Consider the following 13,415-nt stretch of genomic DNA (forward strand, 5'->3'; position numbering starts at 1 on the left):
ATGATTTCGAGGAAGTTTTGCATTTTAATAATTCAGATTGGCGGTTTGGACCGATTGCTTTTGTGTTTTCTTTTTAAATTATTAGTTTGTATTAATATCTGTAAAATGGTAAAAATGATTAATGATCATAATACATATACATAACTATATATTTTAAAAATAGAAATAATTATATACAGATGAAAAAATTAGTAAACTGTCGAAACTACCAAAGAACAAGTCAACAAACCATCAAAACTAAACTGTGAACCGTTTGGATCTTAAACTGGCTGACGTGCTTCGATTTTAGACCATTCGTCCATTGACCAAGTATTATTTACGTATCTGATACTTGAATGACATAGATTTACCGACAATTTTTTAACAGTGCAATCGAAATTTAGTAATTTGACATACGGTTTTTCATGGGCCGTTTTCTGCAACGAAGGTTCATTTAAAAAAAAAAGTAATCATTCATTTATAACATGGAAAATTCCAACACTATGTATAGTTGCTAACACAACGTTCCCAATACTACCAGACCTAATTTCTTATGTGCAGGATAGGATGAAAGGGTATAATGGGAATTACTTAAAAATTATCCTTGGCTTGTCGAATCACACCCAACGCTTCTGCATCACTTGCATCGGCTGGAATGTTCAATGCACGACGTATTTCTCGACTTGAAGTACGCAAGAAAGGATTACACAGTTTCTCCTTCTTTAAGGTAGTTGGAATCTGATGCACAAAGCCGATAGTCAAAAAATGCTTAAAACTGATGAATATAGTAGATAAAGGTCAGATTGTAACTTAAAATCAATAAAAATTACCGTTGGTAATTGCTTTTTACGAAGATTGGCAATATTGGCTGCATATGATTGTAGTTCCTCGTTACCGGGCTCAACAGATAACGCAAACTTTGAATTACTCTGCCAATAGCATGCCCATTATTAAACTTTCAAACTTAATTGTAAACCACATGATTAAAAACAAATTAAACTTACCAATGTATACTCGTGCCCGCAGTATATATTTGTGTTTTCTGGTAACAATAATAACTTCTCAAGGGACAAATGCATCTGAAACACATACAGGCATAACTCATAAGGATAAACTGTCACCCGTGAGCAAAAAGTAATCAAATCAGTTTATAAATAATAATTTACCTGTTCATGTGTTCCTTCAAATAGTTTACCACATGATAAGCTGAATAAAGTGTCTCCGGTAAAAATAGCCCCAGAAGCCGGAAAATAAAAGCTAATATGGCCTGCCAACATAAAAACAAAGAATTAACAATTTGCTATGTTTATTATCCTCTTTGTTTTTCGAAGAATTTGTTACCTCTTTCAGTTATCCTAAGTTCAAAAAATTACAGATTTGTTGTTTCAATTAATGGTATGTGCAAAATCTAATGTGTAGCAAATAATGGGAAACCTTTAGTGTGGCCCGGGGTTGCAATGACATGGACCTCGTGCCCAGCAAACATCCATGTATCACCATCATTCAAGCTGATATCAATGCCGGGAATTCTATCCCTGTCGATATTTGATCCGATTACCTGCACGATTGTAAACACAGTATCGAAGATAACTATATGATTTAACTAACTCACATAAAAAGAAAATAACAAGTTTAACAATACTAATGAGATGCTAAATTGCTAATGTCTCACGAATAATGTCTTTTTAGCTTTACATAATGTTTTATGTAAATGGGTTTGTGTCATCTTTGTCACTTCATGCAATCGTATCTCCATATTTCATAAAATTTATGTCAAAGCTTCTGGGATTATCATACTGTACATTATCATCTAATATTTTATGTATATCACAGGTTTATATGCAGAAACAGACCCTAACTATAAATGTTATCTTGCAAACCTAAAGCAAGTAGCATTCTCAACAACTGGTTATTCGAATATTTAACGTATGTGTGACCTACTGCAACAGACCTGCCATTATACATAATCTCTTATAACATCTTGGAAAAGAAAACCGATACCCTTTTTAAGTTCCCATCATGAGGACAATTTGATATTACAAAACATGCATTTACTAAGACATTTATAAACATGTACTCTATGATAGAACTAGGGGTGCAAAAGAGCCAAGCCCAGCCCGATCTCGACTAGGCTCGAGCTCGGCTCGTTTAACTTATACAGAGCTGGCTCGTTTCGAGCTCTATTTCTGAAGCTCGAGCTCGGCTCGTGAGTAGTTTTTCAAGGTCAAGCTCAGGCTTGGCTCGTTTACTAGTTATTAATTGGTTTTTTATATATTTATAATTATTTATATATATTTTTTTTCACTTATAATTTTATATATACTGTAACAAAATATATATTATGTAGTTATTTTTTCATAACATTATATATATATATATAATTATTGACTATATATATTATAAAAATTACATAAATGACAGGCTCGTTTAACCTCGCGAGCCGACTCGAGCTCGATAAGTGAAGCTCGGGCTCGTTTAAGCCGATCTCGAGTAGTTCACGAGTGGCTCGGCTCATTTGCACCCCATTATACAACATAAGTTGCTAGACGAACTTGTTAACAGCAGAATGATCTTGTGATACAAAATTACAATCATGGGTGGAAAAATGCACCACCAAGGAAGTGTATAAATTCATCTCATTCTGAATTCCATGAATTAGGTATTATGTTAAAGAACAAAACTTAATGACCTAAACATTACATATTGCACAAAGAAAAAAGTCATATATGGCTCACCTTTGCGCCGTACCTCGCTTTCAAATCAACATTCCCACCAGTGTGATCATTATGGTGGTGAGTATTTAAAATGTAGTTAAGATTCCGATTGTTCCTGCTCAAAGCATCTACTATTGGTAAAGATTCAGAAGGATCAACCACGCCAACAGTCCCAGTATCCAAATCATGCAAAAGATATGCATAATTATCCTTAAGACATGGTACCTAATGAAGCCAGCAAACCGATAGACAACAAATGAAGGTAGTTAGTGATTGTGTTTGTGTGATTCAGCTATGCATTTATTTATAAATATTCATTCAATATTGCATGAAGTAAAAACTCACCAATTCAATTTGTAATGATGAAGACAATTTGGAAATGCTACATAAATGAGAAACACCAAGAGATCGACTAACTCCTCGCAAGGTTTTAAATGGAAATGAAAATAGCTGCATAAACCCGTACATAAGGTTTTTCCTAAGACAGATTTGCCTTAGACCTGGCCATACACAGACCATCCTTCTCCCCTGAAATATCAGAAAACATCAAAAGAACTTCAATTTGCAACTAGCAGCACAAAATATACCTTAATAAACCACATATGTTTATATGAATTCATCAAGCTAGCATATTACTGCCATCAAATGTAACTAAAGAAACGACAAGAACTAAGTTACCAGTTTCCAAAAAAAAAAACAGAGTAATTCACAAACAATGCTATATCAGATATTCAGATTAGCTACTTGCAGGAACATAACTAAGCATTCTGAACCCTAAGGCTGTACAGAGTAACTTAACATATGCATATGCAAACAAATGATATTGATATCCTTTAAACCACAAATATCTTCAACATTTAGCATTCCTCTAAAATACCTAAATTTAATCAGTAATTTAGAACATCGTAATCTAACTACTCTTGACCTAAAAGTAATTGAAGCCATAAATCTCAATTAATTCATGAAGATGATGATGATATTAACCTAATTCGGTAATTGTATAAACTATACAACACACAATTTACATCTAACACTGCAAATAGTTACAATCATAGATTGGTAAAGGACAGGGAACAGTTTAGATAAATCAGATAGTAAGCTACCGGATTCCACAAAAACTGAGTGATTCACACACAATATTGTATCAGAAATTCAGACTAGCTACGTGCAGAAACATAATCAACAACCATTCTAAACCCTAGGATGTAACAGTCTAATTTAACATATGCAGCAGCATATGCAAACAAATGATGGCAGAATCCTTTAAAACCACAAATATCTTCAGCATTTAAGTATCAGCTCCATATAAAAGCATGCATCATACGCATGCCTCTTAAATACCTAAATTCACTCAGCACATCAACAAATCGGTAATGTAACAAATCAAAATCTAACTACGTGTGACCTAAAAGTATATTCTGCATTGAATGTCCTATTCAACCGCAATTGAATCCATAAATCTCAATGAAGTAGATCAGAAACTAACACTAGATCGGTGATTGTATAAACTATAAAACACACAATTCACATCTAATACTGCAAACAGCTTAGATAAATCAGATAGTAAGTTACCGGATTCCACAAAAACCGAGTGATTCACACGCAATGTTATATCAAATATTCAGATCAGCTACTTGCAGGAACATAATCAAGCCTTCTAAACCCTAAGGCTGTAAAAGCATAACTATATGAAAATAATATCCTTTAAAACCATAAATATCTTCAACAGTTAAGCATCAGCTCCAGAAACAAGCGTTCATCACACGCATTTCTCTTAAATACCTAAATTCAATCAGTAATTCAAAACATCGTAATCTAACTACGCGTGACCTAAAAGTATATTCCGCATTAAATGTCCAATTCAACCACAACTGAATCCATAAATCTCGATGAAGTCATGATGATGATGATAAACTGATAAAAGTATAATAAAACTAGATCGGCAATTGTATAAACTAAAACACACAATTAGAAACGATTAAACGATACCGCAAGCAGTTACGATCGTGAATCGATTAAAGGATAGAGAACAGTTTAGATGAATCAGATAGTAAGTTACCGGATTCCACAAAAACCGAGTGATTCAAGCACAATGTTATATCAGATATACAGATCAGCTACTTGCAGTAAACAATCAACAAGCACTTTAAAACCTAAGGCAGTAATATATGCAACAAATAATAATAATAATAATATAATATCATCTAAAACCACAAATATCATAAACAAAGCGTGCATCACACGCATTCCTGTTAAATACCTAAATTCAATCAGTAATTATCATAAATTCATAATCTAACTAGGCGTGACCTAAAAGTATATTCCGCATTAACCGCAATCGAATCCATAAATGTGATGAACATAATGATAAACTGAAACTAGATCGGCAATTGTATAAAGTAAAACACGCAATTAGGAACGATTAAACGATACTGCAGTTAGTTACGATCGTGAAATTGAACAGTGTGATTGAATAATAATAATAATAATAATAATCGGATAAGTGAAATTGAAGATGAATAATATACGTCGGTGGTGGGAGGAAGTGGTGACATGGCGGAAGGTAGAAGTGAGCATTTGCATTTTGGTGTGAGTGAGAATGTTGCTTTTTGTAATGTAAATGTAATGATGCAGTGTCTCCCAACCAGATGAGAGAGAAATTAAATGATCAAGGATATACGGGTACTGGTTGTGTAGTGTGAGTGTAGCGTTTCTTTTCACCCTTTTTAATCTTACCAGTAAAATCTAGGTTTTTGTGATTCGGTATTGATTTGGTATCAAGTTTGAAGTTTTCGGTGTCATTATGGTTCGCTACGATGTTGATATTTTCCGAGAAATACGGTACCGAACAGGACATTTCGGTACCGGTACCAAATAATTTCAAATTTTGACATCGATATTTTCAAGATCGGTTACGGTGCTCATTCCTCTCATTTTTTACACATATCTCACCCTCTCATTTCAAATTTGGTAATGCCACGGTCCTAATTATACATACCGGTATTTTCGGTACCATAATTTTGGTACATTTCAGTATGTCGGTACTGGTACGGTGGTACCAAATATTTTCAAATTTTGGCATTGGTATTTTCGAGATCGGTTACAGTACCGTCCTGACTCCTGAGCTCATCCCTCTCATTTTTGATACACATATCTCACCCTCTCATTTTTTCAAATATGGTGATGCCACGGTCTTAACTGCATATACCGGTATTTTCGGCATCGTAACCGATCCCCAAAAGAAATGTGAGAACATTTCGGTACTGGTATTTCCGGTTCCATATTTTCGGTACATTTCGGTATTTTTGGTACCATATACCGGTATTTTCGGTATATTTAAGTGCCGTAACACATATCTCACCCTCTCATCTTTTTTTTTTTTTTATTTTTGAATTTGTTATTCTCTTCATTCAACTTATCATATCAGTATGATTTAGAAAAAAGTAACTATTTCACTATTTGACGTCTTCAAAGTAAAAGTATGATGGGAATTTGGAACATTTAACTAAAAACTAAGAAGATAGATTGAAACTCTTTCGTATCCATAACTCATGTGGTTCCTTGGAGGTTGGATCATACATTCATACTAGAGTTCAAGACTTAAAAGTTTGGATTTAACTAGGTGGTGTTTAGAGGCTACTTTTATTAATAATAAAACAAGTTACATTTAGTCATATCAATTGTTTGTTCAATAGTTTTTGAAGCTAAACTTTCTCAACACATGTATACATTGTCATTATTGTCATTACCCATTATTGCCACCTCACTATCTCGCGTCACAAAAATTAATAGCATAAAGAAAGGCAATAGCTCGGCGCCATAATAGGGCTGTAAACGAGCCGAGTTGAGTCGAGCCAGAGTGTGCTCGAGCTCGAACTTAATCGAGCTGACTTGAGCTTGGCTCGTTTTCTCTATCGAGCTGAAAAATCGAGCTCGAGTTTGTCGAGCCGGCTCATTTATTTTTTTTAATTTTTAATTTATTATTATTTTTAATTTTATATTTTAAAAATTTTGATATATAAAAGAAAAAAATTATAATTTTAACATATATATTATATAAAAATTATAAACCAAAGAATTTTTAACGTTATATGTTTTTTTAGTTATTCGTTTATAAGGTTTTAGTTATTTAGTGGCATAATATATGTATAATTTTTATATATTTATTTCTTGATATGCAATTATTATATATAGATATTAAAATTTAGGGTTTAATATAACCGAGCCAACGACCCGAGCTAACGAGTCGAGCCAGACCGAGCCACGAGCCGAGCTGACCTTGGCTCGAGCTCGGCTCTTTCAGAATTCGAGCCGAGCTCGTTTAGAATCGAGCTTTTTCGAGCCGAGCATTTTTTGAGCTATTTTCGAGCGAGTCACGAGCCGCGAGCTTTTTGAACAACCATATCCCATAGTGGAAGGATTGTTAGCATAAAGGATATCAACTTGGGCCCAAAGTGGGAGGCTAATTGGGATGACGGTTTTCGTGTCAAGTGGTCTTGTGGGCCAAATTAAGAAAATTGACAAGAAAAAAGTGAAGAAAAGGCAAAGAAAAAGCAAGTATAATGGTCCATAAAATTGACAGGATGGTAAAACCCGGGCATTGGTTAAACTCAAGTGTTATCGGTCGCAAGAGTTGAGGCGGTAAGTTGACGCGAAAGTTTCAGTCACTTGTGTTATTGTAACAGAACTAAAAGCCAAAATAAAAACAAAAAATAATATAATTTGAAGTGGACCAAGTGGTGTCGGTCGGTAAACTCAGTCGTTGGTAAAACCCTACCATTGTCAATCTCGGGCGTGGAGATGGCGAGTCTACGCAAATTCGGTTGGCTTATGTCACGTTCGTTACGGTACCGGAACTATAACAAAATCGGCATTCGGTCGGTTTTAGCTACGTTTGTTACGGTACTAGAGCTAAAACAGAACAAAATTGGCATTCGGTCGGTTTTCGTTACGTTTTTTACGGACGAAACTAAAATAAACCAAAATTGACCAATAAGTATTAAGTGTCCGGCCGGTTTTTGTCACATTTGTTACGGACCGAAACTAAAACTAACTAAAAGGGAACAATAAGGTGCCGCAAAGTTGCCTAGTCGAGACTTTGCAGCACCAAACTTTGTAATTGTGTTATACAATAATAATAATGAGACGATAAAGAAGAAAGAAAAACTCTTAGGGTCTGTTTGGTATGGGGTAATGGAATGAACGAGGGAATGAAATGAACAAATGAATGAATTGAATCATTATTATTCCATTGTCTTGTTTGGTTACCACATAGGAATGAAATGAATCATCACTTTATTAATTTTTTTTAATTAAATACCCCCTCCGTCCGATTATAAGTGTCCTACTTTGAATTTTCAAGTCTTTCTTTTGCAACGTTGACCGTAAATATTTTTGTTCGTGTCATATAATACTTGATGAAAATTATATCAATGTAAAATACGTTTAAACCCCAATCCATTCATATATTTTACATCAAGTATTATATAACACAAACAAAAAAATTGTCGGTCAAAGTTAAACAAGAAAGACTAGAAAAATCAAACTAGGACACTTATAATGGGATGGATGGAGTAGTAAACTATTCAATCATAATATTTTTTTACCAATTAATAAAACGGTTATAAGATAATGCGATATAGTAATATAGTAATAAAATTATAATAACAATTATAATTTAATAAAATTTATACTATAATAAAATAATAATGATGATGATAAATAGCAATAATAATAGTAGGAGTAATAATAATAACAAATAATAATTATTTTTTATTATTATTATTATTGATCATGTTCTATTTCATTCCTAGAAGGAATGAAAGAAAAACCACCTTTTGCTAAGGAATGAAAAATGTTATATATGGAAGGGTTTGCATTCCTTATGAATGATTCATTTCATTAATGAATGGTAACCAAACATGTTTTCTTTCATTCATTTGGAATGAGTAATTTCATTACACCTCTCATTACTTCATACCAAACACTACCTTAACATGTTACATGTCCGTCTAAGAGGTTGGAAAAGACAATCAGTGGGGTTTTATCCAAGTTTTTGAGTATTGGGTTAATAGTTGGGGACTTGGGGATTAATTTGAAGTCTTGTGACTTCGGGACCGAATATCGTGTTGTCCATTATTTGTACCGGGTTTATCACCGAAACCAAATATGTTATATACATTACAAGTAGAAGTGATGAACAATCTACACATAGATCGTCCTACATGTATATTATAGTTACGCGTCTCTAAATCTCTAAAAAGTGTTTTATTGTGTTTCGGTGATAAATAATACACAAATTGGACATGAGCATCTACTTTTTATGCTCATGCATGCATAAGAAAAAATTTCATTTATTCATAATAAGTGATACACGAATCAAATTCAAGAATTTACTTTTTTATGACTATATCTTTTTTTATACTTCAGAATTACACTATTTAAACAATCACAATATTAGAATCTATGTTTTTTAAAACAAAGTCTTATCCAGCTTGTTGATGCTGCTAGACGAAAGACTCTTTTATTATATATGATCGTTATCTTTTTTTAACGTCTGGAACTACTCGCAATACCTGTGTGAGTCTTCATGAGACAAGATGTTAACTGTTTATACTAGTTTTGACGCTTCAGACCTGACTCACCCATGAACACCATCAAAAAGGAAATCCATCACTGTAAGAAAACTATATTGAGTCAGGTTTCGGACTTAAGACTATAAAAATTCAAAGCCTTTACCATCACTCCAAGTTCAAGAAGCTGCAGCGCACCAGGTCTTCAGCTTGCATAACATAGAAAGCAACTTCAAACTTCAATTTTATAAAAAACAAGTAAGCCATTATTAGTTTTTTTAAAAACTACTAATTTATTTACATGCACACTATATTCAACTTCAAATTTGTTTCTTAAAAAAAATTAAAGGGAAAACAAAGGGAAAGGTAATGCTCAAAAACTCGTTCGATACCGTTCGAGAAATGCTCGTTTGATTTTAGCTCAGTTCGATTTGTAAACGAGCCAAGCAACGAGCAAGCCACCACTCGATTTGACTCATATCGTGAGTAACCCTAACCTCTTAAGAATTTATGTTCTTTATCTAATAAAATATCAGTCTCCATTAAAAGTAGATGCTGTAATTATTTATTCTAAATTTTTTTAACAAAGTATTTTTCGAGTCTACCAATGACGGAATTTTAACCGTCTCAATTACTTTCCTACTGCATAAAATACGAGTCTGGTTATCGGCTAACCCATCCATACCTAGCACGATGTCAAAACCAGCCAGTGTGCCATACTGAACATAGCATATTTCGCCATTCTTCAGTACTTTGGATATCAGACCAAAATACCGCTGACTGTTTCGACTATGAGAGATTTTTTTTAACTTAGGGGGTGTTTGAGATTCCTTATTTTACCTACTTATAACTTTTCACTAAGTTAATAAGTTACAACATTGTAACTTATGAAACTTTTTCTCTTACAATATAAGCAATCACAAACACCATATTACATTTTAAAAAGTTTATAAGTTATAGGCCCAATTACAAATTTTGTCCTTTAAAATAAGACGAATTACGGTTCGTGTCCTTTTCTAAGTTTCCTTGCAGGCGGTGTACTTTAAACATTTTTTTCCTGCACGTTATGTCCTTTACGCTAACTGGGTTAGAAAAACTCAGTTAAATACCCTCACGTGAGGCGCATGTGAGGGTATTTTTGTCTTTTCGTCTTTCTGACTCCATACTCATTCCACTGTTCCTCTTTATCTCTCTAATCTAAACCACCGGAAACCACTGCCTTTTTTGCAGGTGGTCACCTTCTCCGGTCACCATCAAACCACTATTCCTCTTCTCCGGCACCATCCCGGTCACCTGCCCCCATCCAACCTCCGGCAACCACTGCCTTTTTTGCAACCAGCCACCACCACCGTTCACCGCCATATCCACCTCCCCTTTCACCAAATCCGCTACCACCACCGTTCACCGCTAAATCGAACACAAGTCAGATGTTAATTTCATGATTTTCGCCATATCCACCTCCCCTTTAACCCAGATCCAGTTTACCCATCCAATAACAATAAATTCTTTCTTTTTCAACTTTTACCCTTAAAAATCTCAAACCCAGATCCACAAACCCAGATCCATATTTAGGCCAAACTGTAATACAATATAGATCAAGCTAATTAGTAACTGGGTTAAAAGTGTTTCTCATCAATTGAAGATCAAAGCACAATTTAGCCTAAATATGCCAGCTCAGCTACAGTAATCACAACACAAATCAATTTCCATTAATAACTGTTAAGCATAAAGTAAATAATAACAATCTCAAACCCAGTTTACCCAGGATAGTTGCAGTTAATTAGGGTTTCGTCTTCCTCGCCGGAGAAGGTGACCGGAGATGGTGCCGGATTTAAGAAGAAAGGGAGTTGATGATGAATTACAAATCCGGTCAAAATCCAAACTTCCGGTACTGTCTTCGGTCATCAAAACAGCTCTCAAGAAATCGATGAAGTTGGGAGGTACAAATAAGATGAACAGGGGCAACAGTTTTAAGTGTTTGATGGTGCTGGTGGCGAAGCTATGGTGGCGGTGGTGATGGTGTTTGAGGAGTGGTTGTGATATGGTGATGGTGTGGTAGAACATAGAGAGAGAAGGATGAGAGAAGGAAGTGGTTGTGGTATGTGGTATGATGATGGTGGTGGCTTAGAGAGAGAAAGAAGAGAGAAAGGAGGAGAAGGTGTTTTGCAGGTACAGACGAAAAGACAAAAATACCCTCACATGCGCCTCACGTGAGGGTATTTAACTGAGTTTTTCTAACCCAGTTAGCGTAAAGGACATAACGTGCAGGAAAAAAATGTTTAAAGTACACCGCCTGCAAGGAAACTTAGAAAAGGACACGAACCGTAATTCGTCTTATTTTAAAGGACAAAATTTGTAATTCAGTCTAAGTTATAAGTTGATGAAAATAAGCAATCACAAACACCCCTTTAACTAAGTGTTTATTTAATCACTTATGTTTAACACTTCAGGTCAAACTCAGAAAAACCCGACACAAACGTCAAGACTCGAACCGACGACCACTCCGTCTCTCCACCAAAACTAACAATACATGAAAAGTAACTTTCGGCGCCAACCCCTCTTTCAATCTCCCTCGTTGACAAAACCTAAAAGCCTAAATTCTAAATCGATACTCTCTCTAGCTTCTTCTTCAACCTAGAGAGAGAAAGTAGAGAGAGAGAGGAAGTAACAATTAACAATAAACAATGGCTGACAACGATCAATCCATAACTACCGTCGTGATCGGCGGCAGAACCTTCGTCGGAAGATATCTCGTTGCCAGGTTATTGAAGCTAGGTCATTGGATCGTCCGAGTTGCCGATTCCGATGACTCGTTAGAACTTGATTCGTCTGATAACAACTGCGATCGGACGCTTAATCGTGCTGTATCTACTGGCCGTGCTTCGTATATTCATGTTGATGTTCGCGATAAAAGTTCGATCGTTAACGGTACTGTTTACTTGTTTATGTTATGATAGTTTGCGGCTAATTGTTAGTATGAGTTTGTGTATTATAAAGAGGTGTGAGGAATGTGTATGTTGTAGACTGCGTATCGAATTGTTGCCTCTTGATGTAGTTATTAGTTAATTACATGAAACTGTGATCATTAGGTTTAGTTTATTATCATAATAACTAACGTTTTAGCATTTCTGAAACTAGTCTGCTTGAATTCGGCTACGGCTTATACTAGAATACGAATATTTTATTTATGTGAAATGAAATATATATGAGTTTAATGTAATATGATGCTCACAGAAGGACTGTTGTTGCTTCTTGATGTAGTTATTAGTTAATGACATGAAACTGTAACCATAGGTTTCGTTTATTGTCGTATATAACTAACTTTCTAGCATTTTTTAAAACTAATTAGCTTGAATTTAGCTACTGTACTTTTACTTATTTGTTTAATTTCTGTACATGTAGTTTGCAGCTAATTGTTAGTATGATATTGTGAATTGTGAAGAATGTGAGAAATGTGTATGTTGTTGCCTGTTGATGTAGTTATTAGTTAATCACACATTCATATGAAACTGTAATCGTTAGGTTTAGTTTGTTATCATAACTGGCCGTGCTTCGTACTTTCATGTTGATGTGCGCTACAAAAGTTTGATTATCAACGATACTTTTTTGTTATTTATTTATTTATGCATGATGATGTTTTGATTGCATGTAGTTTGCAGCTGATTGTTAGTATGATTGTGTGAATTATGAAGATACGTGAGAAATGTGTGTCTTGTAGATTAGATAGGAGGAAGGAGTATTGAATTGTTGCCTTTGATGTACTTATTAATTAATCACATGAAACTGTGAGCATTAGGTTTGCTTTCTGTTCATATAGTTTGCAGCTAATTGTTGTTAGTTTGATATTATGAATTATGAAGATATGTGAGAAATGTGTGTGTTGTAGGTTAGACAGGAGTTAGGAGCATCAAGTTGTTGTCTGTTGATGTAGTTATTAGTTAATCACATGAAACTGTGAGCATTAGGTTTGCTTTCTGTGCATGTTGTTAGCAACTGATTGTTAGTATGATTTTGTAAATTATGAAGATATGTGAGAGGTGTGTAGGTTGTAGATTGCATAGGAGATTAGGAGGAAGGAGTATCAATCAAAATTTTGCTTCTTGATGTAGTTTATGAAACTGTAACCATTAGGTTTAGTTTATTATCATAC

At 34.5% G+C, this 13,415-nt stretch overlaps 1 protein-coding gene across 1 annotated transcript; it reads right to left on the minus strand.

Annotated features, from left to right (window-relative positions):
* Positions 1 to 183: 183 nt before the first annotated feature.
* Positions 184 to 5,353, minus strand: LOC143611636 (putative hydroxyacylglutathione hydrolase 2, chloroplastic). The gene is made up of 8 exons (XM_077085815.1): positions 5,222 to 5,353; positions 3,039 to 3,221; positions 2,715 to 2,918; positions 1,414 to 1,537; positions 1,146 to 1,246; positions 984 to 1,058; positions 810 to 908; positions 184 to 717 (listed from the first exon to the last, which is right to left on the minus strand). Exons 1-8 carry the CDS (start codon positions 5,246 to 5,248, stop codon positions 571 to 573), a joined length of 960 nt encoding a protein of 319 aa, XP_076941930.1. The 5' UTR covers positions 5,249 to 5,353; the 3' UTR covers positions 184 to 570.
* Between the last annotated feature and the right edge of the window lie 8,062 nt (positions 5,354 to 13,415).

This window comes from Bidens hawaiensis, unplaced genomic scaffold (assembly GCF_021521415.1).
Source record: "Bidens hawaiensis isolate Kalapana, Puna unplaced genomic scaffold, B.hawaiensis_p1.1 tig00031815_1, whole genome shotgun sequence".
In the NCBI taxonomy this organism is placed as follows: domain Eukaryota; kingdom Viridiplantae; phylum Streptophyta; class Magnoliopsida; order Asterales; family Asteraceae; genus Bidens; species Bidens hawaiensis.

Coding starts and splice junctions, on each gene's coding strand:
- LOC143611636 (XM_077085815.1), bottom strand. CDS start 5,248: ATGTCACCACTTCCTCCCACCACCGAC. Junction 2,919..3,038: donor CATCATTACAAATTGAATTG/GTGAGTTTTTAC, acceptor TGGCTTCATTAG/GTACCATGTCTTAAGGATAA. Junction 1,059..1,145: donor TTGAAGGAACACATGAACAG/GTAAATTATTAT, acceptor TATGTGTTTCAG/ATGCATTTGTCCCTTGAGAA.